Below are 27,061 nucleotides of genomic sequence, written 5' to 3'. Positions count from 1 at the left end.
GACCCAATCAAACGGATGTTAGTGAAAGAACTTACCGCAAAGTTGCTCTATATGTAAGCAATATGGCCATGACAAGCGTTCAAAGGGCAACAAGCGGTGGTAGTACAAAGCACGCCTCGGCACAGCCTCTAGAACTTGAAGATTGTATTGTTATTGTAATTGTAATTTATTATTGTATTGCTTTGAATTAGTATTGTAATTAAATGGAATGAATTATTTTTTAATTAGTATAAACCTCTCGTATTGGATGAATTATTATTAAAACACTTAAATCAAAATCCTATAAATATTACAAGTTTCAAAACTTGCTTCGGGAGCACTTTAGACCCTAAAACGACGATCCAAACGTTTAGGCGGACTTGATGAATGCAGCCGACATTATTGTATGCAAAAAAAGATATTAAGTTTTATATAAAATATTGATATTTTAGAATTTTGAAATATGACTAATCTTTGCCCAAAGTATTTAAAAAACGTGTTTGGAAAGGTAACGCAAAAAAAAAAAAAAAAATTCAGTTCCTTTCACGCACGAATTTCGTTGCGTGAATACTACTAATGGATTTTTTTTTTTTTTTACACTGTACAACTTTTATTTTTTTGCATACTTAAGTCATGACTAATCTGCTAGGTATTAGAGAGAGAGAGAGAGACAATTTTGCACGAGCCATCAGTTGCATATTTTTGCAACTTCATTTTTGGGTCTCTGAAGTTGGCTAAAGTAACAATTGTTTCTTTATAAATAAAATTTGGGTTATAACTTAAATGGATTGGCTATTTGAGTGAAAAATTGTTGGGCTATAGCGAGTTCCAATTCAAAGGCCCACAATGAGTGTATCGGCATTCGAACAATTTCTACGCCAACATCTCCTCTTCTCTTCTCCGGCGAATATTTGTTTGTTCCGTATTTTGTCATTTGATAAAAACCCTAATCAGTAGTGGATTGGTTTGCAGTGCGTGGGGAGAATTGATTGTTTTATGCTTAAACATACAATACATAGCCTCACAATCATCGTTTGTAGGAGGATGTTTGAAGGGCTGGTGCGGCAACTGATACTGGGTTATCTAGGCAGATATATTAAGGACATTCAAAAGGAGCAACTCAAGATCACCTTATGGAATGGTAATTCAACTCAACCCTATCGGTTTATGCTAATATGATGAAAACTGCATGTCTTGTACAATAAAAAAAATTTCAAGAGATTATATAGGTGTGATCACCCGCACAATGTTAGCACTAGTCTGAGCTACTGAATAGTATGGATTTTTATATAATTCTCTAAGTCCCGTTTGCCCATACGTTTTGAAGTTGAAAGTTGAAAATTTGATTTCTGAACTTCAACCTGTGTTAGGACGTGCATTTGAAGGTTTGTGAGGGGAAGTGAAATTTCTGGTCTAAGCCTGCTTTTGGAACTTGAAAATAATTTGAAGATAAATTTTCAGAACCTGATCATATTTCATGGCCAAACAGATTTTGTATCTTGTAAAGAAGAAAATGATTTTGTATGTGTTACACGTCTTCATAGTTGAAGGATGATCATTCATCCAGTATATGCATCTTATACCAATTTCTTTTTCCTTCTCTTTTCTTTTTCCATTCTCATGTCTATAGTAGATTTAAAAGTGAATTCTGATCTGTGTAATGCAGAAGAAGTATTATTAGAAGACGTGGAGCTTATACTCGAGGCTTTTGATTATCTTCAGCTGCCATTTGCTTTGAAGCAAGGTAAAAGTTTCGAACCTAGTAATCCTTCACTTCAATGGTCCAACACATTTTTCATGTATCCGTTTTATGGAAATCATTGATAAATGAAACGGTTTAATCCATTTATTTGTTGCTTTTTGTCCATGTTCGTACACATTTTCCCACAAGTAACATTTCCAATGTAATTCGTTGCATTTGCAAAAGTTTCTGCTGAAATCGAGTGGATATATTTAGTTTCTCTCTTGGGGTCCTTAATGTCGTCGTCGTGTATCTATGCGCAAAATTTTCAAATATTTGATGCATGAGAGATAGTTCACTGCGCTTGCATTATCAAATATGTGCCAGAATTTCTGGTGCATCTTCGTGCTTTTCCAGAATTTGGGTAATGATTCTGATTCACTGATGCTCATCTTTTTGGATAAGTAAATTTGTATCTACAAATAAAATGAAAATTACTTGTGAAGAGCTGCATGTCAAAGGCCCTGGTTAATCTTGAAATGAAACCTGATGTCAAAGGCCGGTGCAAACCATGGAAATCCTTTACCGTACTAATCCTCCTCAAATATTGGGATGTATTGTGAACTAAAAATTTACTAAAATAACAAAGTTAACTGAAGTTGGAGAAAGGAATATCTTGCATTCAGAAATCCTACAATTTCTCTACATCCAGACTCAAGCTATATGTGTTGGTTTGTAACTTCCCCTTAACGTCCAGCTGTGAGCAATTTTTGAACATTGTTAGGCATTATATGATCCCAACCATTCAAAATGACATTTGCGTGTTCTGTGAACACTTTGCACTGAGTAAGTTACTGAGAACCTATTGTCTCGTTACACTAAAGCACCAGCTCTCTTACATTCAACATGAGATTCCAAACCTTTTTAACCCACTTTGCATTGAAAAAAGTGGGTACATCCTTCCATCTTTTTACACAAAGACAGCATATTAATGTTACTTTTGCTTTCACTGTACACCTTGTCCTGTCTTCATCCTATAACCTTTATTCTTTTACTTTTTATTAATGCCAAGTGTTTAGACTTCAATATGGTAGCCTGCTTATCTACTATAATCCCCCATACTTAATGTAGCTTCTCCTTAAGGTTTTCCGTTGTCCGCCTCACCAATTTATGGACATTAGTTGGTATTTCTTGGTTATATATTAGTCTTCTGAAGTAATGTAGAAAACATTAGGAATACTTAATTTTTGCTGATACTGTTAATTGACATTATTTTAATTTAATTTGTTCCGGCAATTGAAAGAAACTAGATTGAGTTAAGTTTCGAAATCAGGATTTTTGTCATCAGAATTTCTGATTCCACTAAATGCATGCCTGTTAGGTTTCATTGAATTAATGGGATGTCTGCCTGATTTTAAAAGAATTTGGAGTTGATTGTTTCTTTGCCTTCGGTTTTCTTTGTGCACTCCTGTGAAGTTTGATGCTTCTTGATGAACTTTGTAACATTTAGGCCATTTTTGTGCTTATTAAATTTCTATAGGCTGTTTTCTCAGACATTGTATATCTATTTTTTCTCTTCTTGATGAGATCCTATGTGTTTGCTTTTTAGGTCGTGTTGGCAAGTTGAGTATTAAAATTCCATGGAAAAAGCTTGGCTGGGATCCTGTCATAATCAGTTTAGAGGATGTAATAGTATGTGCATCCCAGCGAGATGACAAAGAGGTACTATACCATGATTCGTCGTTGCCAAATCTCCTTGTTTATCTTAGGAATATTCGACATAAGTAATTAGGAGTGTTTAAGAAAAACCGAAAAATCAAATTGAACAGAGAGACCCTGGCTTAAAAGGCTGACATGTATTTGGTTTCTAATTGGTTTGGTATGAACTATAAAACGAACCAAGCAACATAATAATATATCTATTATTTATATATATTTCGGATATTATGGTTCTTAAAGAAACTTGCCTAGATACATTCATAAACCTTACTCGGGATAACAACCAAAAAGCTATGCGCCGAACTATCACTCTTTTGAGTGGCCACGAAGTAACAACCTTTGACGCCCCACACAATTATGATAATAAGGGGCTTGCCTATCAACCACATTTTGTTTCTTGCTTTTCAAGATACCAAATTACCTCATACCAGAACACAATATTCAGAAGTAGACCTATCAAAAGGTGATACTGCCCAATCAACATTTGTCTATCCAACAATCTGTTTGTGACCTTGATCTTCAAAAAGCAATTCTTTGCCTGAGACTGATTTTATGTATCGAAGAATACATACAATTGCATCCTAGTGACTATCACATGGAGAGTCCATAAACTAACTCGCAACACTCACATATACGCAATGTCAGGTAGAGTCATTGTGACAGTTCAATTTACTAACCAACTGCCTATACCTATCAGGATTATTAAAAGGCTCCTTCTGTCATGGTAGAAGTTTAATATTCGTGTCCATACGAATTTCAATGGATTTACAGCCACTCATACTTGTCTTATCAAGAATGTCTAAGGCAAACTTACGCTGTGAGGTGACAATTCTTGCTTTATATTACACGACATTGGCATACTTGTCTTATCAAGAATGTCTAAGGCAAACTTACGTTGTGAGATGACAATTCTTGCTTTGTACTACGCGACCCCAATGCCTAGGAAATACTTTGTTCTATCTAGGTCGTTCATTTGAAAGAGATTTACTTCTATTTAATTATACCATCTTCATCATTGCTCGTGCTGACTATCGTCAACATGAATGACCAAATAAATGCACAAATTTTGTGCATTTTGTTGATAAAATACATAATGATCAGCCTCACTGTGAGTCATACCGAACTCCTGAATGACCGTGCTAAACTTACCAAACCATGCTCGAGCAGATTGTTCCAAACCATATAGGGACCGACGCAATCGGCTTACAAGACCGCTAGACTCCCCCGAGCAACAAAACAGGTGGTTGCTCCATATATACTTATCCTCATGATCACTATGGAGAAAAGCATTCTTAATGTCCAGTTGATATAGAGGCCGTTGATTGTGGCGAGGCTACCTCTCTATCAAGAGAAGAAGTTTGCCTGAATCAATGAGAGAGACTAATGTGCAAATTTTCTTTCTCAATCAACCATGGTGGTGTGAAACAGGCTCGGGACTTCCACGATTCGAAGGTAACTGAGTTCCAAAGATTGTTGGCTCTACTCCATAGGCAAGTCAGTGCGGTTGATAACTTCGATGCTTTGTGGTCGGGTTTGGGGAATAATGGAGTGTTCTCTATTAAGTCCTTTTATGAGAAACTTTTGGTTAGCGAGGAGGATGCATTTCCAGGTAACGCAATATGGATAGCAAAGGTGCCTACGAAGGTGTGTTTTTTAAACTTGGCTAGCTACTAGAGGGATGATCTTGACGATGGAAAATCTTAGAAAGCGAAAGATTGTCATGTGCAAGGAGGTGGACGAGGACGTGGATCATCTTTTTCTACATTGTGGTCGAACCATGAGGTTATGGTGAGATATGTTTAGGTGGTTTGGCACTTCATGGGCAATGCCAAAAACTGTGAAAGATTTGATCTTCAATTGGAAAAGAAGATGCGGGGCATGGAATGTGGCTCCGGTTGTTATGAGAGAGAAATAGAATAGCTTTTGAGGGGGTAGAGTTGAATTTTTCTTCGTTAAGGAGTAGTCTTCGATCCCCTTATTTTCTTTTGGTATAGAAGATTGGGTGGAGTTTGTAGAGAATCATATCTTTTTGTAGATTTTTTTACCTTTTGATATACCCCTTATATACAATCATATTTTTGGCCATGTTTATGAGTGAAATACATTTACTTGATTATTAAAAAAAGAGGTTCAAGAGGAGGTATGAGACAAATCCCGAACTCGCAAAGAGTAACTTCAACACTAGCATTTTCCACTAAGGGTGTGTTCGGTATGGAGGAAAATGTTTTCCAAGGAAAATGTTTTCCTAGAAAATAAGTGAATTTCCACTTATTTTCTCATGTTCGTTTGGGTAGTGGAAAATAAGTGAATTTCTTACTTATTTTCTCATGTTCGTTTGGTTGATAGAAAACGTTTTCCGGAAAATACTCATCCAAGCCTCACCAACTCCAACCCAACCCCAACCCACACCTCACTCACACCACCCACCTATGCCCCCACCCCCTGCAAAAAAAATTTCTTTTGATTTTTTTGTTTTGTTTTTTGCACCTCCACCCCAACCCTCACCAACTCCAACCCAACCCCATAACCCCCCACCCCCATACCCCACTCCCACGCACCCACCCATCCCTACGCCTACACCCCCTCCATTTTTTTTTTGCACCCCCAATCACTCACGTAACCCATACACCACTCCCTCCCCCCGCACCCACCCACCCCCTCACAACATTTTTTGAAATTGGTAACTGAAAAAAAAAAATTTTGAAATTGGTAACTGCCCCCTTACAACATTTTTTTTGAAGTTTTAAATTTTTTTTAAAATTTTCTACACGACCACATCCCCCCCACCCCCCCTCCCCCTTGCGCGCGGAACCCATACCACACCAACACCCCCCCCCAACCCCAACATTTTTTTTTGAAGTTTTTTATTGTCTTTTGCGGGTTTCTACACCCCCAGACACCCCCTACCCCAAAAAAAAATCTTTTCACCACCCACCCCCACCCCCCTCCAAAAGTTTTAATTTTTAACCACGCAAACATTCAATTTTTATAATTGTCAACTTTTTTTCAATTTTTTTTTGGAGGGGGGTGGTGGGGCGGGGTGGCGTGGGGTGCAAAAAATCAAAACAAATGTCAACTTTTTTTTTCAAAAAAAATATTTTTTTGGTGGGGGAGGGGGTGTAGGTGCGGGGTGGGGTGGGGGGTGGGGGTAGGGGGTTGGGGGTGCAAAAAACCAAAAATAATGTCTACTATTTTTTTCAAAAATATTAATTTTTTCTTGGGGGGTGGTAGGGGTGCGGGGTGGGGTGCAAAAAATCATAACAAATGTCAAAACTTTTTTTTTTTCAAAAAAAATATTTAGGGGGGTAGGGTGGGGTGGGAGGTAGGCCGCGTGGGGTGGGGGTAGTGTGCGGGGTGGGGTGGGGGTTGGGGTGCAAAAAAAATTGTCAACTTTTTTTTTGTGGGGGGGGGAGGGGGTAGGGTGCGGGGTTTGGGTGGGGGTGGGGGTGGGGGTTAGGGGTGCGGGTGGGGTGGGGGTTGGGGGTGCAAAAAACCAAAAAAATGTCAATTTATTTTTCAAAAAAAATAATTTTTTTGTGGGGGGTAGGGTGCGGGGTTTGGGTGGGGGTAGGGGTCTTTATTTTTCAAAAAAAATAATTTTTTTGGGGGGTGGGGTGGGGGTAGGGGCTACGGGGGTGCGGGTGGGGTGGGGTAGGCTGCGTCGTGGGGTGGGGTGCAAAAAATCAAAATAAATGTCAAAAACTTTTTTTTTCAAAAACAATATTTTGGGGGGGGGGGGTAGGGTGCGGGGTGGCGTGGGGGTTGGGGGTGCAAAAAACCAAAAAAATGTCAAACTTTTTTTTTTCAAAAAAAATAATTTTTTTGTGGGGGGGTAGGGTGCGGGGTTTGGGTGGGGGTAGGGGGTACGGGGTGGGGTGGGGTAGGTTGCGTGGTGGGGTGGGGTGCAAAAAACCAAAATAAATGTCAAAACTTTTTTTTTCAAAAACAATATTTTGGGGGGTTAGGGTGCGGGGTGGGGTGGGGGTTGGGGGTGCAAAAAACCAAAAAAAATGTCAATTTTTTTCGGGGTGGGTGGGGTAGGGGTGCGGGAGTGGGGGAGGGGTAGGGTGTGGGGTGGGGTGGGGTGCAAAAAAAAAGTCAAAGCTTTTTTTTTTTTTAAAAAAAAATAATTTTTTTGTTGGGGGGGGGGAGGCGGGGTTTGGATGGGGGGGTGTAAAAAACCAAAAATAATGTCAAAACGTTTTTTCCAAAAAAATTTATTTTTGGGTAGGGGTGGGGGGAGGGATGGGGTGGTGCGTGGGGGTGGGGTGGGGTGGATGGGGGTGTGGTTGGGGTTTGGTGGTTGGTGGAATGAACTTGTGAACTTGTTTTCCCTAATTTTATTAGGGAAGTCATTTTCCCCAATTTTAGGGAAAATGTTTTCCAAAATTTTTGACCAAACGAACATGAGAAAATTGAAAATATTTTTTGGAAAATGTTTTCCTCCATACCGAACATACCCTAAGGAAGTACTATTTTTCAACAACTTCATTAGAGATACCCATCTTAGATCCCACAACATTTTCAGTACAAGAAGTATCTTTTTTATATCACAAGTAGACAATTCAACACTTTTTTCAAGAGGTGACACAGTTTTACAAGTAGAAGTACGAATAATCTTCTTCAAAGAATGGGCTATTAGAACCAATATGGTTTATATTCACATTCTTCAAACAATTTCTAGCTCCCAAAGATTTATCACAAGACACACTTTTATTGCTACTAGCCCAAGAAGTATAATTAAGTGTAGCCAAGTTACCTTCAATGCTCATTATAATAAGTAGCGAAGGACTTTTCTTCTTTAAGCATGGGATATGCTCCAAGGACTTCATTTGACTTGTTAAAAGGGCTCTTAACTTCAAGTTTATGACTGAACCATAAGAAGCATCACTTGACCTTCCTTTAGATTGAGCATATGACAAAGGATACACATCTTGAATATTCCTCAAGCCTTCTTTCCTGGCATTATTCCTTGTTGCACATTTTTTCAAACTTCTATCATAATCTTCCTTTCTATTCCAAGTAGATCCTCTATTACATTGACCACAGCTTTTTCCTCAGAAATATGTAGGAGCAAATTTCTCTACTATGAGCCTCTTAAACCCTTTCCATTTCGTATTGGAACCTAATTTGTCTCCAATACTTTTGTTCATCACTCTATCCCACCACCAATAAGCACGATCTATGAATAGCTTTGTGGCATAAACTACTCTTTGTCGGTTAGGAACTTTGAAGATATCAAATGTCTCTTCAAGTTCTCGGACCCAATGAAAGTATGCTTACGAACCATCATTCCCTTTGAAGTAAGGAAGATCCATTTCACGGAGTTCCCTCTCCTTAATCACATGTTGTTCATACCGCTAGTCATACCATGTATCAAAACTTCTCTATAAAAAGCAGTTCATTAGATGAACTCCTCTTTCACTTCCTTCCATGGACCACCATTTGGATTCCCATTACCATTCATGTCTATCTTCTAATTCCTTGTACCTGTAAAAGACATACTTGAATACAAAGAAGAGTGGTTAGTTAAAAAGAATGGACCTCACAAATCACTCCCTTATTGTATCACTCAAAATTCATATTACTCAACACTCATGTTTAAACTCAAAGCCGGGGGCTTTTATGACCACTCTCAAATGAGCTCTCCACTCTTTGCTCTCTCAAATGAGCTCTCCACTCTTTGCCTTTTACCTCTCAACAGATGTCCATAATCTCTTCAATATAATCAATCTCAAATCACTTAAAGCAAGTTTCTGAGTATCGGTTCGGAGTGGAGTTTATGTCAATAACAAAGAACGACAAATATAACTAACTAACTAGGAGTAAAAAATTTACTCAACAAAAAAAGAGTGCATGTTTTTATGAAAGGCGGGTAAACTTGATATTATTTGATTGGTCGAATAAAGTGATAATTATTCAATTTATTGTAACGGGCCAAAACTAAGTAATCAGTAGATAACTTCTTGGATGTGTTCTTTTTTTGTTTAAACATCTTGCTAAAATAACCTGACATATACATACATATATATATAACGTTTAAATTATATATGCCCCTATCTAACCTTTTGTCTTGTTTTCTTGTTCTCCTCTCTTTTCCTCTCTTGAGCTGAGGGTCTTTAGGAAACAGCCGCCCTACCTTTCAAGGTGGGGGTTAGGTCTGCGTACACTCTACCCTCCCCAGACGCCACATGGTGGGATTATTCTGGGCTTGTTGTTGTTGTTTAAATTATATATGCATGTATTATATACATATCTGTGTGTGTGTATCTGTTACACATGTAATGTATATTGTATGTGTATATCAACTTTAATTCCTCCCTTTCTTCTCCTTTTTGCTTTCTGAAAGTTTTGATGCAGTTTTTTGCTCATGCTTGTGACAGTGGAGAATAGATGAAGTTGAGAGAAGAGAATTTGCTGGGAAAAAGGCCAAACTTGCTGCTGCAGAACTTGCCAAATTATCAAGACGTGTATGTGGTGAGTGCTTTAACATCTTATATTTGAAAGACAATGAGACTGATTACTTTTGTTGAAAAGTTTATTGAAGAGGAGACTTAAGAGACTTGTACACTCGAATATTTTGAGATATTGATTCTACCTTAAATATATATACATAAAAGAGAAGAAGTCTCGACTAAATTGTTTAAAGATATTGAACAAGAGGCTTTAGAGGATAGAGATAAGGTAGTTGAGAAATGTAGGTAGGGTAGGGAAAGGAGTTAGGGGAAGGAAAATGAGGGAGAGAAAAGAATAGGAGTGGCGTTTTGGGGGAGGAGAGGAATGGCGGTGTGGGGTAATGTTATCCATAGAAGTTAAGATTATTCTTGGAATGTAAGGGGGGTGAATGACCCAAATAAGAGGGACATTATCAAAACGGGGTTTAGGGAATGGGGGCCGGATCTCTTGTGCCTTCAAGAGACCAAAATGAAGTTAATGATAGATGCAGATGAGAAATTTTTTTTTTGGGGGGGGGGGGGTGGGTGGAAGATTGGTGACATTTGATTACGTACCGGCGGTGGGGAATGCAGAGGGCATCTTGATTTTGTGGGATGCAAGGAAAGTGGAGATTTAGAGGTAAGTAAGGGGGAGTTCATCTGTTACCATTCTAAAAGGGGGAGGGGGGGGGGGGAGTTCATGCTTGCGTGTGTGTGTAAAAACCTTGGGGAGTGGTGAAGAGTGGGGTTGCGTACCGGGAGTGGGGAATGCAGGGGGCATCTTGATTTTGGGGGATGAAAGGAAAGTGGAGATTTTAGAGGTAAGTAAGGGGGAGTTCATGCTTGCGGTGTGTGTAAAAACCTTGGGGAGTGGTGAAGAGTGGGGTTTTGAGGGAGTGTATGGGCTGGTAGTGGAGGGATCGAAGGAGGGATTTTGGGAAGAATTTTTACTATTATGGCGAGATGGGAGGTTCCTTGAGTGTTAGGAGGGGGCTTTAACACGATTAGATTACCGGAGGGAGGGTTGTAGGATGATCCCAGGGTGATGGAAGAGTTCTCGGAGTTCATTGATAACCCGAGTCTTATTGATCTTTCTTTGACAGGGGCGAATGTTACACGGGTCAGAGCGGGAGACTATCAAGATCGAGACTTGATAGATTCTTGGTGTCCACTGAATAGGAGGAGATGGCTCCGGATGTGTTGCAAGTTCCATTGCCCAGATTGACCTCAGACCATTTGCCTATCATGCTAGATGGTAGTAGAAGAAAGAGCGTGCGTACTGTGTTCAAGTTCGAGAATATGTGGCTCAGAGCACCAAATTTTGTAGATAAGAGTAGATTTTTGGTGGAATGAGTATGAAGTTGTTGGTACACCTTCTTTCCGACTTGCTAGCAAGTTAAAATTGTCAAAAGGAGATATAAAAAAATGGAACAGAGGTGTGTGGGCGGGTGGAACTTAAAATGAGGGAGTTAATTAATGAGGTGGGGGAGAAAAAGCATGTCGAAGGGATGAGGGCATTAGAAGAGAGGGAGAGAGTTAAGAAGGAAGAGGCGAAGGGGGAGCTCGCTGCTCTAGCAGTTGCTCAAGAAACTAATTGGAGGCAAAAATCGAGGGCATTGTGGTTGAAAGCGAGGGATTCTAATACAAAATTCTTTCATAGCGTTGCAGTAGCAAATAAGAGAAGGAACCACATTGAGGTGTTAGATGTGAATGGAGAGGTGTATGAGGAGAGGCGGAAGTGAAGGGGGCCATCGTAGAGTTCTATGAACATTTGTTTAAGAAAGATGTCGGGTGCAGACCAAAATTTTGTTTGGGGAAGGGGGGGGAGGGTGGTTAGATTTAAGTAATATAGGGGAGGGGATGAGGGAGTGGCTGGAAAGAGCTATAGAAGAAGTAGAGGTGAGGGAATCGGTGACGAGTTGTGCGGGGGTTAAAGCGCCGGGACCGGACGGATTCACTTTTGCTTTCTTTCAACAGTGTTGGAGGATAGTAAAACGTGAGTTGATGGAGACCATTGTGGAATTCCAAGATTCTGGAGAGACCGAGAGAAGTCTTAATGCATCTTTCATTACCATTGTACCAAAGAAGGAAGGAGCGGCGAACATAAAAGACTTTAGACCTATTGGTCTGGTAGGAAGCATTTATAAGATTATCTGTAAAGTGCTTTCTAATAGATTAAAAAAGGTTCTGGATGAGACGGTGTCCACTTCTCAGATCCTTTTGTGGAAGGATTACAAATTCTAGATGCAACTTTTGTAGCAAATGAAGTGGTTGATTCCAGAAAGAAGAAAGGCGTGCCGAGTATTTTATGGAAGTTGGATCTTGGGAAAGCGTACGACCATGTGAATTGGGATTTCCTGGATTTCATAATGATGAAGATGGGCTTTGGGGACGAATGGAGGAGATGGATCAATTTCTGCATTTCCACTGCCAGATTCTCTGTTTTAGTGGATGGGAGTCCGTGCGGGTTCTTTGGGAGTTCGAGGGGCTTGAGGCAAGGGATCCTTTATCTCCTAGTTATTCATTTTGGTGATAGAAGCTTTGAGCAAGATGATAGATAGAGCAGTCAGTGGTCTTTTGAAGGGATTTGATGCTTCCTCAGAGGGCATAGTAATGTGACAGTTACACACCTCTTATTTGCATATGATACGTTGGCCTTTTGTGATGCTGAGGTGTCCCAGCTAGATCATTTGAGACAGATTCTTTTGTGGTTCCAGGTTGTCTCAGGCCTAAAGATGAATCTCAGAAAATGTGAGATCACACCTGTGGGAGTGGTGGATAATATTGAGGAGATGGCGCGGGTGCTGAATTACAAGGTGGGTACTCTACCTACTACCTATCTGGAATTACCGTTGGGTGCGTCAAACAAAGATCTTGCAGTGTGGAATCCGGTGATCGAGAGAGTAGAGAAACGGCTAGTGGGTTGGCAAAAGAGGTACTTCTCGAAAGGGGCGAAGGAAGTATTGATCAAAAACACTCTGTCCAGCATTCCTACAAATTTCATGTCGCTCTTGCATGCCCCTGGCAAAGTGACTGAAGGTTGGAAAGACTTCAGCGTAACTTTTTATGGGACATAGCGGAAGGAGTTAGGAAGTATCATTTAGTGAATTGGAGAGTAGTCACATCTCCAAAGGAATGGGGAGCTTTTGGAGTGAAAAACCTCAAGGTGTTCAATAATGCTTTGCTAGGGAAGTGGATATTGATATTTGGGGTGGAGGAGAATGCTCTGTGACGGGGGGGGGGGGGGGGTAGCGGAGAAGTATAGTATCATGGAAGGTGGATGGGGACCAAAAAAAATTACAACTCCGTTTTGGTGTGGATTACGGAGGAGTATTATGAAGGGGTGGGAGGATTTCAGTGGTCATATTTCTTTTAAAGTTGTGGATGGAACCAAGAATAACTTTTGGGCACATAAGTGGTGCGGGGAGAGCGAGTTGAGGGAAGTCTTCCCTAACATATATCGAGTGTCCTGCCAAAGAGAGATGACGGTCCATCAGATTCGTAAGTCACACGAGGGGCTGGGATTTGAGATTCAGAAGGAACCTGCAAGACTGGGAGATGGAAAAGTTTCACAATTTGACTAAGATATTGTATGGGCTGGATAATTCAGCCAACATCTCAGATGCATGGAGTAGGCGGGAGAGTGGAAACAGTTTGTTTACTGTTAGATCTTCGTACAAGTGTTTATTGGTGAGAGAGGAATGTACTTTCCCTCATGATTCCATTTGGATACCTAGAGCACCGAGGAAGGTTTCTTTGCGTGGTTGGCGGCAAGGCGTGTGATCTTAACAGCGGAAAATCTGAGAAAGAAGAGAATCACCTACATAAGTTGGTGCTTCATGTGCAAGAGTTACAGGTGAAAATGTAGAACATTTTCTTTTGCATTGCAAAGTGGCTAATAGGTTACGGAGGGTGACTCTTAATTTGTTTGGGATGCAATGGGTGATAAGACTAAGGGCATGGAGTGTTGCCCCCTTGGCAATCATGTGAGTTATTTGGAAAGAGAGAAATCGGAGGGCTTTTGATGGGGTGGAACAAGATTTTATAAAAATGCAAAGTAGTATGCTGTCTCTAGTTTCGTTTTGGTGTACTTATAAGGTCCCGTATTTGTATAGTGAATTGGATCTCTTTTGTTGAGAACCATATTATGCTGTAGGTTCCTTCTTTTGGTATATGTCTTGTACATGGAATTTCCACATCTGTCAATAAAATTATTTTCCTTATTTTAAAAAAACATGTTGTAAGTTACTTACAAGGCCAAACACCAATAACTACAACACATATGCAAGCATTGGCAACTTGGACCCTCGTTCAATATGCTTAATAAATGATTATTATATACTAACCATACTGAGCTTTGGTACCAAAAAGTGATTTACATAGAATCAAGCTTAAACAATAAAATGAGAACTACTGATAGAGGTATATGTGGGTTCTAAATAACCAGACAATCAAAATCCAAGAGCCAATCTTTTAGAAAATACAACTCTTGCACTTGTCTCAAACAAAAGACTTGAATCCTTGGTTAAAGACAAATAAAGTTAGATTCAACAACAACCACATATCCAGTGTAATCCCATAAGTGGGGTCTGCGTATGGTAGTGTGTACGCAGATCTTATCCTTATCTTGGGAGGTAGAGAGGTTGTTTCCAATAGACCCTCGACTCAAGAAAAGCATATCAAAGCAGTATGAAAAAGAAATAACGGAGTGAAGAAGCCACGGCAAAATACTAAAGATAGCATGATAAAACATTGCGAAAAAAGGGACAATAACTACAACAAAATAATATTATAATCGAGGTATAAGACACAACAGATAGTAATAGAAATCAAAGAACAAGGGACTGCAAGAATAATACTAAGAGTACTAGTACGGAAGGATAAGTCAGACAACACTTAACTACCTACTAGCCTTCTACCGTAACCACATATTGTTTGCACTAGTCTCATAGCCATCTCTTTTAACATAACCTTTCGGTGTCTTCCTTTATGCTTCCCTCAAATCGGTACCCCCTCGGTCGTCCCTTTATTCAATATCCGGCATGCTAAGAATAGTGGGTTTAGGAAGAATATGGGCTTTGTTTCGGTCAGGTGTCGAACTCTTTTATCTTCGCCAAAATGCTTTCTCATCGATCTTTTCTCATCCTGAAGTTGATCTCCTGTTCTTTACAGACCCACCCCAATCAACATTACTAACGATTTCAACTCTCCCATGGCCATGATTAGTATAGATCATTCCTTTGCCAAGATAACTTTTGAGGTACCTCAGGATCCTATATACTACATGTAGGTGTGCTTCTGATCACACACATTTTGTAATAAAGGGTGAGAAAGTGAGCCGGATCATAGTAAATGTTTAGAATATTGTGGTCACCGGTGATGATGTTTATGAGATTGCAAGATTGAAGGCTTACCTGAGCCGCACCTTTGACATAAACTTGGCATGCTAAGGTACTTCTTGGACACAGAGGTTTTCGAGATCTGTAAGAAGTAGAGCCATCTCCTCTCACATACCCGAACCATCTTAGCCTCGCTTCCTGCGTCTTGTCCTCCACCGAGACCACTTCCACCTTGTTTCGGATATCATCATTTCTAATCCTATCTTTCCTAGTAAACCCACACATCGATCTCAGCATCCTCGTTTCCGCAACTTTCATCTTCTGCACCTAATCGTTCTTAACTGGCCAACACTCCGCCCCATACAACATAGTTGGTCTAACCACCACTTTGTAAAACTTGCCTTTATGTTTTGGTGGCACCATCTTCTGACATAAGACTTCGGGCGCGAGCCTCCGTTTCATCCACCTTGCACCAAATACGATGTGACCCCATCGTCTATCTTCCCACCACTTTGAAAAATAGATCTAAGATACCTGAAACTTCCTCTCTTTTGGATGGCTTGGTAATCAAGCCTCACTTTCATGCCAGCCTCATGTGTTTTGTCACTGAACTTGCACTCCAAGTTTTCTGTCTTGGTCCTGCTCAACCTGAACCCTTTAGACTCCAGAGTCTGTCTCCAAACCTCCAGCTTAGCGTTAACTCCGCTGCGAGTCTCGTCAATCACTAAGCTCCCGCTATGCGCGGTGTCCGGGGAAGGATCGGACCACAAGGGTTTATTATGCGCAACCTTACCCTGCATTTTTGCTAGAGGATGTTTTCACGGTTAAAATCAGAACTATGTCATCTGCAAATAACATACAGCATGACACCTCACCTTGAATTTGCCGCGTCAATACATCCATCACGAAGGCAAATAAAAACGGGCTAAGAGTTGATCCTTGGTGCAACCCCATCGCAACTGGGAAGTGCTCCGAGTCTCCTCGTCCTTACCCGGGTCTTGGCTCCATCATACATGTCCTTAATCGCCATAGTTTACGCCATAGGTACACCTCTAGCCTCCAGGCATCTCCACAGATCCAAGACATTGTGCATTCGAGCAAATCAAGCAAAGTTCAAATAGTAAGAGAAGAACGACAATATCAATTACCTCACAAGAAGGTTTTGCTTAGGTCAAAGCTCGGTTCGATCTTTAATCATCCAACATCTATATAATTACTATGAAACTAGCTTTATAAAGTCATACTAAGGTCCTACACCCTTTAGGAAGCAATACAAGCCATTGTACTCTTAAAACCTCATCAAGAAAAACAAGATTATCTGAGGCTCAAAATTAGGAGAGAATATAGTCGTGGTCACGTGTTGGAAGGAGTTCAATCGCTTAAATGTATTTGTAAGCCGTAGAAAACTACCAAGGTTCAAAATTAGGATTTGGGCAATCCTTCCCCATGAGCTAGCTTTTGGGATTGAGTTAGGCCCAAGTGCCATATCTTACCGGGGCAAATAGCATTCCTCAATTGCCATGGAAGGTGGCTTGGAAATCAAGAGCTCCATATAAAGTAGCATGTTTTTAGTGGGGAGCAGCCTATGCAACATGTCGTACCCATAACAACTTATAGAGAAGGGAAATGGCCATGTTCAGTAGGTGTTTCTTGTGTTTCGGGGAAGAGGATACCAGAATCAGCCATTGCGACATTGCAGTGCAGCAAGGCCGTTATAGGTGCGTTTTTTCAACGTTTCGGACAGCAGTGGGTTGTGCCCAGTGTTTTGGACGGCGTCATTAAAGGCCTAAGTGCGGCGCCAATAAATACCAAAAAATTAAAATATTTAATTGCATATGTAAATAATCAAAATCTCACTAGCAATAACATATTAGCAAATATTTCAATTCCAAAAATTAAAATTAGATTGTAGATACTAAAAGTCTAGAACTTGAATGAGTCAATGACTCAATAATTCATAAGTGACAAGACAAGCAACACTAAAATTTAAGCAATAGTGCAATACTAAAAGTCCATTGAATTTGAACCTACTGTTTATAACTGTATAACAAAATTTAAACAATTATTGAACAGAAAAAATAGGAGCAAAACAACCACTGCCTCACTGGTCCAAACAGAGAAAAAAAAACAGAGGAAAAAACAGAGGAGAAAAAAACAGAGCAAACAACAGAGGAGAAAAAAACAGAGAAAAAACAGAAAAAGAAGAAGAGAATAGAAGAAGGGAAAAAAAAAAACAGAGGTGGCCGGAAATAGGGCAGTTGTCGCCGGAAAAAAAGAAGAAGAAAGAAGAAGAACAGAAGAAGAAGCAGAGGTCGAAAATAAGAAAGAAGAAGAAAGAAGAAGAACTGAAGAAAAAGAAGAAGGAGAAAGAGACGTACCTGAAACCTTGAAGGAGAAGAGAGAGGAGGCAAACAAAAAACCCTAGCTGCTATTTTTATTTAAGTCCTCCACTTCATTTAAGTCCTCCACTTCTTTTAATTGTTTTTTTTTTTTTTAAAAAAGTTCTGCTCGCCTCGCCATAACTGGGCGCCTCGCCATGGCGCCATTAGCGCCTTTTCTTTTTTTGTTGCCTTTTGAAGGCCTGCTCGCCATGGCCATAAAAGGCGATGGAGCCTCGCCTCGCCGCGCCTCTCGCCAAAGGCGAGAAGGCGCTCGCCTTTAACAACACTGGTTGTGCCTTAGTCATTAAAGGGCCTACTGGCTTGCTGGAGTAGTTGTAGCTTTTTGAACCACTAAGAAAATATGGAATAAAATTGCAGCATCCGTTTGTTGGATACTTTGGAAGGGGGGAGAAACTCAAGATGTAGTTTTGAAGGCTAAAGGAACGCAGTACAGATCCTCAAGTATTTGTGTTTAGAATCACTGGCTTCTTGCAATTGCAGGATGTTTTTGAAGAAAATGGCATGACTGACTTTATTAGCTCTTTGCAGGAGTAACTTTGTATAAGGGAGCCCTTTTTGTTTTTGTGCAGGGGCCCCTCTCATTGTGTAATATCCAATACTAGCTTAGTGCTTGGCTATTTCTATTAATATAGGCTTAATTTACTGATAAAAAAAGTAAAACAGTGACAAATGAGTGTAGTATTCACTATTCAGTTCGCTGGAGCAAAATAACCACGAGCTCTGTAAGTCCGGTCAGAACTAGGATCTATTTAGAAATTTTTGTAGGTTGCTATACTGTTAGATGATTGATGACAAAACTTAAAGCTACTTTCTCTTTCCTAATTTTATCTCACTGAATGTCTACTGTGTTGTAACTTAGTGTAGCTGTATTTGGCTTACAGTTTTACGTTAAGCTGGTGTCCCGTACGCTGTAACTAGTCTGCTTTGTCATAGTAGATCAATACTTTGATTGTTTATATGTTTAATTTTCTATCTTCTTTTGTGTACTTCTTAAGAAATCTTTTGGGTTTTGCAGATAGTCAGGCTGGGAACTCATTTACTTCATATATTACTGCAAAGGTTGTATATTTTATTTGTTGAAGGCACTGGTTGAACCTGCTGTGATATTTTTTTCACTACAAATTTCTTTGGCTTGGTTGTGCTGTTTAGTTGTACATACATAGAATTTCATTTTTCCTCTAATACTTTGTTCCTGATTTCCTTCTTCAGATCCTTGACAGCATTCAATTGTCCATCAGAAATGTTCATGTTCTTTACCGTGACATGCTGACGTCTTCGGTATAGTTTTACCTAATTGTATTTCAGAATCTTTATATTTCCTTGTGTACTCATTTCATTTGAATTCATGAGCTCTTTGGGTTATTCTCTTGGTCCTTAGCTTTCAGAAGTTTGCGATCCTTCATTGCTAGGTTTTCTTTGGGCTCTTCCCTCATCTCATTGTCCTACATGTTCCTTGTTGGTCACCTAATATCTGGGATAAAGTAGAAAAATTTGGCCACAAAAGGAGTTACTAATAATAAAAGAACTGGAAAGACACATTTATGAGTTTCTCAAGGAAGAAGCCATTTATGTGCTTGTCAATATGGGTTCGACTTTAGTATAGGGAGATGATGTAAAGCTTATGTCAAAAGAACTTGTTAGATTTTATAGGAAGAAGTGTGATGTGAATTCTAACCTTGAATTTGCTTAGGGTAATTTTATTTGCAGGTTAATGGTTCTTGATCCCTTTTATGTGTTCTTAAAATTGCGAAAATCCAAGGCAGAAAGTTACAGATCTCGTCTTTGCATGTCATTCTAACTACTAGTTCTCTCATCTCTACAGCTCTTACCCTGAACAAATGTGGTCTTCCAAGGCTTTTAAACAAAACAGAGAAGGAACTGAATCATAACCGATACTTGCTACTAATTTTTTATGACAAATCGTTGGGACTTCTGGCTATAATCATTCTCTATTTCAAGGGGATGCAATTGTAGATCTTTAAAGTAGCTCGAGAGCTCTAGGTGCAGGTAGCTCTTGAGCTCTAGGTGCAGAATATTATCTTTTTTTTTTTGATCTTTAAGTAGAGGGTTTAACTGTGACTTTTTTGGTTCAGGTTACTTGTAAGAATTAAGTGCTGTTTATTTCATTTAGCGTCTGTATTATTCTAAAACGTTATGTAATATTATTCGTCATTCCAAGAAATTGTTTCTTTTTCCGTCAGGCAGTAACCGTGTTTGGTCTGAAGCTGTCAAGTCTGACAATTATGAAGCAACTAGTTAGGTATGACTCTGTCCCGTATTTTTATTTAATAGGTGTTGTATCTTTTTAACATTCTTTTCATGCAGTCACTTACATTAATGAATTTGCTATGCATGAAAAATGTACTGTTCTTTCTGTAACTCATATTTCTTATGCATGAGATAGTCTGTTTGATGACAGGAGAATGTTGTGTTCTTCCTTGGAATTGGGACTCTTTAATGCTGATAATATAGGAGTTTTAGGCTTTTCATACGATACCAGCAATTATTAGGTCGATTTGTCTGTCAGTTTGCACATATCTAGAGTCACTTCAGTGTGCTAGAATAGTTGCTTCGGTTTAAATTTGCTTCCAGATGGCGATGGGTTGGGGAGATATTCAGTATGGTCCTGTATTTGACATGTACAGAGGAGATTTTGTCATTATCTATACTAGTCAAATTTATTAGAAACTTAACAGATTCTATTGTCGTGAGGGTATACTTTGAAATCGCGGGGATAATTTTTTTTCTTTTTCAAAAACAACTTTCTATCAGTCTAACAAATGTCATGTGGGCAAGAGTTATTTCCGCGAATTTCGGTAGCTAATACTTCTGCACAGCATTTTATAAGAATCAAAACCTGCACCATTTGTGTTTGTTGAAGTGTGTGACCATCTCTTAAGTTGTTAGAGAGCGCATTGTTTTCATTCACTTAATTATTGTCTTTAACAAACCCCCTCACGTGTGGGCCTAATTCTTTTTCATGGGCCAATTTCGGCTGCAGTGAGAATTGAACCCAGGAACTGTGCCTGCTTTGTTACCATATTGAAGTGTGTGACCATCCCATCTAAAAGCTGAAGTTGTTAGAGTTTATTTACTTGATTAGTGTCTTCAACAATGTCGTTTACCCAAGTCTTTTGATTGAGATTTGGATGCTTTGACCCTTACTTGTCCTTTTGTCCATCTTCTAGTGGAAAAGTGAGAGATGGGAGTGTCAACAAACTTGTTGAAGTTAAAGGATTGGAACTCTATTGTAATACCTTCCAAAGTAGTCATGAGGTGATGAGAGACAATGCAGTGGATTCTAACAGTCAGGGCAGAGAATCAGAAGCAAATAATGATAGATGTATGTTGGTCCCGCTAGATGTATCTTTGTCTCTTTCGGTATGTGAATCTGATACTCAATCTTTGTTCTTCTGTTATTTGTTCATTCCTTTTGTGTTTTGAATTAAAACAAAAAGAGAAGCCATACTTGAGTCCTTAATAATCTCCATTCTCTAAAATGGATTACTTCATTGATTTCTATATTATATAGGTTAAACTTAACTGGACCGCTTGTTTACTTCCCAATAATTGAAATATAAGACATCTAATAAGTGGTTCCACACCTTTCTTTCCATGCAATACGTCCTCCATAATTACTTACTCAAGAGCAGCTTTTTGTCCAAAATTACTTGACCATCATTCAACTAAACCTCAATTCCAAGTTAGTTCGAATGAGCTATACGAATCATGTGTATCTATTCTGCTCTATTAAAGGTGCATTTCATCACTTAACAATCTCCCTAAATTGGCAGTTTTGCATCTCGAAAAATGTAAATATGATGCAAGGATGCTTCTATTATGATGGAATCCAACTTCTCATCTTGCATTTGAATATTAAATTTGAGTGGTAGAAATCCCTTGAAGCTGTAGTTATTAATGTGCTATGTCTAAATCGTTCAACAAGAAAATGGACTAAAGGAATAACCAAATTCTCATCTCTATCTTATTTCCAATCTGAAGTCAAGCTTTACTATTTTTGATATGCAGATGAGATATGTTAAGCATATTTCATCTGGATATCAAATAGACCCTTGTGGTCCGGCCCTTCCCCGGACCCCGCTCATAACGGGAGCTTAGTGCACTGGGCTGCCCTTTTTATTAGATGAAATATGTTTAGCAGAGTTACTTAGTACATGCTAAGTTACTCGGACTCGGGTGCGGGTATCCGATACGGGTGTGGATCTAGAGCTCGGATCCTTCATGATCTAAAGTTCAAGATTCGGGAGATACGGATCTAGGTGTGGATATGGGTGCTGGGATTCGGCTAGAAATAATTCAAATATCTAAAAATAGAGTTATAAAAATATGCCCAGAATATAGTGGATTATTTATAAGGAAAAGTATGCACAAATTTTTTAGAGCAAGTTGGAACCTGTAATTAATATTAAGTATAGATGGATCTCCTCACTATTTTTTGGTGTAACATGGCTATTGCAAATGATATAGAGGTGTAAAATGGCTATTGCAATAGCCCTAGCTTTTGTTTTGATTTCAGAAATCATTGTCTGTATCAAATTTCTCTATCGATTTTGGTCAAAGTACCCAAAATCGTTTGACCAAATCGGCTATAGATCCCACACCCACACCCACGTTATGTCGACACGGGTGCGGAACCGAAAGTGAAGAGTTTGAGTAACTTAGGGTACATGTACTGGTGTGAGGTAGTAGGCAGTGGTGGAGTAATCGAGGTGCACGCAAGCTGGCCGGGACTCCACCTCTATCAAAAAAATCTCACTGAAGAAAACTAGTTGTCATCAGGCTAGAAGAGATAAATTTAGTTCTGAATATTTGTCAAGTGAGTTTTTCATAAGAGGCCTATAGCGTTAAGAACCACTCAATCCCATGTACTGCGTTTTAAGAGAAAGTGATCTCGAAAAGCTCTACAGAATCCGTTTCTCTAAAAGCTTTCCATCGTGGCTACGAATATCACACCAATGTTTAATGCTTAGAACTCACCAATTAAAGATGTATTCCCTCTTCTACGGGTTTTCCTTCATTTTAGTACTGAAAAGTAAAAACTATGGTTCAACATGACTGTGTGGTCTAAATAGCTATTTAAACATTTTCATATATAGTTTTAGTTTTCTTTTCCACTTAGGAAATTTACCTTTGACTTAAATCTGTATTAGATTTGAAAGAGTTGACTAATTTTTAAATGGGCTCATGCGCACTTGTTTTGTAGTCAAATTAATACGTCTTTTTGTTTGTCAACTTTCTGCTTCTTTCATTTTTGTTTTCTAATGAGCTGTTATCCATTCTGTTGTAGGTGAACCGTTTAGGAAGGCTTGAGAAAGATGTTCCTCAGTACTTCATAAGTGTAGAGTTGAATAATGTGGTTTGTACAGGATATTTCCTACTGTGTTAAAGAATTTCATTTGCAATTCAGTATCACTGTAGCATAGTTGCTGATCTCCTTTCGCATTGCATATTAGGTTGTTTCACTGGATGAGATTCAAATACAACAAATCTTGAGCATTTGTGATTATTTGCTGACATGTCAATTGAGAGAGAAGTAAGTTGTCGTCACCTTTCTCCTCGTAAATTTTTTGAGTTAATCTGATCACATCCAATAGTTTTCGTTTGTATCACCTGTCATGTAGAGACCTGCTGCTCTTTGAGGAGCACAATAGTTTTACCTTGAACTATTTCGATTTCGCTCTTTGACATTGAGAGATTTACTCCGACGTTTTCCTGTTTCCCCTTCCCATCTTTTACGATGAAGAATATTTTTATTGATGAAAGAAGGATTGAGAACTAGATGCCCTCAACCTAGAAAAAAGTTAAAAAAGTTGCATTGCATTGCTGTACGTCTCTCAACATCTCCTATTTATATTCTATAATCTAAAATTTTTACATATTCATTCCCTTGAGCTTCAGCTTTCTCAGCCGAACTTCTGATTGCAACAACTTAAAAGCGGAGCTGAGTTTAAGCTGTGCTGGTCGATATATTTTCATGATTAGCTGAGCTGTTTAAATCTTGTTTATGGTGAATGAAAGAATCTCAATGCAAATGGATTGGTGTGTTAGGTGGTTGTTTTACATTTGCAAACAGCTTATGGGGAAAGCGGCCTTTTCTGTTGATATTGTCATCTCCATAATTACAAATGAATTTCGCAATAACAGAAAAGGGATAAATCCCCTAGACATGTAACTATACATGTTAGAACTGAGCTATACTTAAATATTTTCTCCAGAAAGCTCAACAGTACTCGGATGGTGTAGATATTGTGCTCCACAAAAAAAAATAGAAAATTTTAAAAAACAGCATGATGCTTTGCACAGCCTCCCCTCTCTATTAGTATTGACACTGCTTCTGTATGCTCATGGACTGAAAAAAAGGAAAAGTGATGTGCTCTCATGTGAAAGTTAAGCAAAATTTATTGGTTAAAGCATGCAGCTGCATCCATGTAGATGTAGTCTGATTGTGTCGCTTTTGACGACATCTCCGCATGTTTTTTCCCTCAGTTTTTTCAGTTCATACAGAGACAAATATCTCGATTAAGCTTAACTTCCTCTTATTTATGTGTAAGATATAGGAAGTGCCGAAGTGATGCTCCTCATTAGAAGTGCTTCTTTGCTTGTCACACTCCATAATGTTCCTTGTATTGCATGCTTTAGTATTGGGATATCAAGACATGGTTCTCCACTAATCACATCTAATCATCAATGAACTAGGAAACTACTTATATACAATAGTTTTCCTCCACTATATCGATGAATATGTTATTTTATCCAATAAATGTTTTGAATATCTGCTTCCAAACATCTCTGTTTTCCGTTCTATATTTAGTTAAGACATGTTTTTCCCGTTTATCATCCTGTTCGTCTTACTATTTGGTAAACATCCATCAGATGCATCAGAAAAGATTTATCCTTTCTAAATGGCGTAATACATAGATTAGTCCCTAAACTTGTCAAGGAATTCCACTTGGACACTCAAATTAGAGTGGGTTCCATTTGAACCCTCCAAGGAAACGTTTACTGTGCTGTTTGGACACAATTTGTTGAGATGGCACAGTGTGTGTATTACACTTCTTCGAAGCGCGCGTCATGCCAATTTTCTTCATCTGCAATTCTCTTTCAACTACTCTTCAAATTTTCACGCATTGTAAGGTGGCTGTAAATTGGAGTGTTCTCCGGTGGGAAATTAAGTTTTCCGGTGTGGTTATACTGAAAAAATGGTGGAGGGCAGTGGGGGATCGGTGTTTCTGGTGATATTTTTCGACGGGGAGCGGGAGATTAACATCGGCAACATCAGAATTCAACTGACGCTTATGTTCAAGCCTTTTCAGTTGGTGCTCAGTGAGAGAATCGGAATTTCGCTAAATCAGATTTCTATTTACCTATGTGACCAAGGGCTCCAACTTCAAGGATCGCCGGAAAACTCCTGTCACCGGTAAAGCGGATTTCGCTGCGATTTCTCGTGAAAAGAATTGTTTCTTCCTCGTGGTTTTGAAGTGTTCTAGAAAAGCGCGGAACCGGAAGGTGAAGCCGAACAGCATGATGTTCAGATAGATTTTGAAGGAAAATGTGTTTCCATACTCTTCGCCGATGATCGAGTTACACAAACAGAACTGGTGAGCATGAATGAATGAGTGCAAAACCTGCAGATTCAGAGGGAAAATTTCGATGGGGAAGAAGCAGAATTTAAGGTGCTGGTCGGATTAATAGGAGATGGGTGGTGGTGACTGGATATAAAGAAGAAAGAGACATGGTGGTTGTGGTCGCGGGACCTGAAGAAGGGGTAGAACAGACTCCATTTTTCCGGGGAAGATGACAAAAATCCGATTTGGGTCCTTCAAAAATTTTACCGGAAATGATGAAGGAGCAGCGGCGGAAGATGATAGACAGAGGAGAGGGGTCTTTTTTTTTTTTTTTTTTTTTTTTTTGATTTTTTTCTCCCTTGTTGACATGGCTTATTTATATTGGTCTACTTTGCCATGTCACAGCAAGTGAAGTTCACGCACCAAACATGATCTGCAATTGTCATATTTGTGTTGAAATGGCACAGTTTGGCTTGTGTTCGAGTGTTCAAATGGAACCCGCTTTAATTTGAGTGTCCAAGTGGAATTCCTGGACAAGTTCAGGGACCTATCTATGTATTACCCCTTTCTAAATTGTTGATGTTCTGATAAGTGGTTCTGTTGTCTGTGCATTGTAGGTATGGACGGTTTCGTCCTTGGTGGAGTCCTTTAGGGAAAAAGCTCAAAGGCTGGCAAATAGCATGGTGGAAGTATGCGCAACAATCTGTTTTACTGGATGTTCAACAGCGGTTGAGGAGAACTTCTTGGAAGTACCTTGGAGAGAGGCTGTAAGTGATCTACTCAAGAAACTTTTCCCCAATCAATGTAGGAAAGCATTTGGAGGACTTTCCTTTTTGTTTTGTTTATTAGATATAAGTCTGGTACAGTCAATTATTTGGCATTTAAATTCTTCATATTCGTTTGCAATTTGTCAATGTTGAAACTCAAATCTTCCAGATACTGATTATTAAAAAGGAAAATTATTAACCAGCCAACGGAAGTTTAATTATTTTTGATTTCTTGGTCTGTCTTTTTCGTCTTGGCATACCATGTGCCACCTGTGTTGGATGGAATTAGGTTTGTCATTAATCTGATAAAAAAGTCATTTCCAGTGAAAGTATTGTTCAGCCCCTTAGCAAACTGGAAGCAACAAACATTTAATTGGTGAGCTAGACTCTTGTAAGGGGCGAACCGTATAAAATTTTACCTACATCTGACAACCCTAGTACTCTTTGACCTTCATTGATTTTTGGAAAATGCCTAAGAAAGTGGCATGTTTTACCATGATTGCAACTTTGCAATATGTCTTTACATAACACAATTTACAAAATGATTATTTTGAAATTTTTTCTAATCCTATCCCGAAAACCCCTTCTTATCCCACCCTGAAGGATCAACAGTGGTTTCTTATTGTTTTTTTCCTGGTTTGATGCCTCGAATGCCACGTAATGGTTGAAAGGTGAGTGGCTTTACAACTAGATCACTACTAACCCATCTTTACAGAGGAGGGTATTAGCATTTGTAATGGATGCTTCATGAATGAAAAGAAAGCTGAAGACACTAATCGTTTTGCATTGTCTTATAGTCATTCAACTGTGGTCCTTGTTCCCAGACCTGTCTGGTGTTTGGTGTTTGGTCCTGAACAACATGTAGAACTCTGAACATAGAAGTTAGGAAATTTCAGAGAGTGTTCAATTGTGTATTCTGTGGTTTTCGTAAAATAGGAGGAACCAAAGGTGATTTAGCTGTACCAATGTACAGCTTAAATGTAATGTTATTTGTTAGAATAGGAATAGGAATAGGATTTGTATATAATATCCTACATGGAAAAGGATTGGAATGTAGTGTCTATAAATAGGACTCAATGTAATAATGTAGATACGCAATTCAATAATATTCTTTTCTCCCATAGTTTCTCACATGGTATCAGAGCATTGGTGGG

General features: G+C 39.1%; 1 protein-coding gene and 1 long non-coding RNA gene across 7 annotated transcripts in view; both read left to right on the top strand.

The window, feature by feature from the left end:
* Positions 1-670: 670 nt before the first annotated feature.
* LOC132061855 (uncharacterized) overlaps positions 671-27,061 on the top strand; it is a 78,995-nt gene continuing 52,604 nt past the window's right edge. For 3 of the 6 annotated variants that reach the window (XM_059454522.1, XM_059454521.1, XM_059454520.1), the window contains exons 1-11: positions 673-1,120; positions 1,646-1,723; positions 3,270-3,382; positions 9,763-9,856; positions 18,570-18,613; positions 18,764-18,832; positions 19,756-19,814; positions 20,743-20,935; positions 22,863-22,931; positions 23,029-23,108; positions 25,758-25,907. In XM_059454522.1, the coding sequence (XP_059310505.1) occupies positions 976-1,120; positions 1,646-1,723; positions 3,270-3,382; positions 9,763-9,856; positions 18,570-18,613; positions 18,764-18,832; positions 19,756-19,814; positions 20,743-20,935; positions 22,863-22,931; positions 23,029-23,108; positions 25,758-25,907 (1,094 nt within the window). In that variant the 5' untranslated portion in view covers positions 673-975. Of the gene's footprint in view, positions 1,121-1,645; positions 1,724-3,269; positions 3,383-9,762; positions 9,857-18,569; positions 18,614-18,763; positions 18,833-19,755; positions 19,815-20,742; positions 20,936-22,862; positions 22,932-23,028; positions 23,109-25,757; positions 25,908-27,061 lie in introns of all 6 variants that reach the window. The other 3 variants (XM_059454523.1, XM_059454526.1, XM_059454524.1) reach the window with 3 other exon arrangements.
* LOC132063051 (uncharacterized) lies at positions 16,947-17,641 on the top strand. Its single transcript, XR_009416322.1, has 2 exons — positions 16,947-17,412; positions 17,464-17,641. It is a non-coding gene; the product is annotated as an uncharacterized LOC132063051 (long non-coding RNA).

This window comes from Lycium ferocissimum, chromosome 7, assembly GCF_029784015.1.
Source record: "Lycium ferocissimum isolate CSIRO_LF1 chromosome 7, AGI_CSIRO_Lferr_CH_V1, whole genome shotgun sequence".
Classification (NCBI taxonomy): domain Eukaryota; kingdom Viridiplantae; phylum Streptophyta; class Magnoliopsida; order Solanales; family Solanaceae; genus Lycium; species Lycium ferocissimum.
Note: the sequence above shows the minus strand (reverse complement) of the source record. Positions and strands in the feature narration are given on the sequence as shown.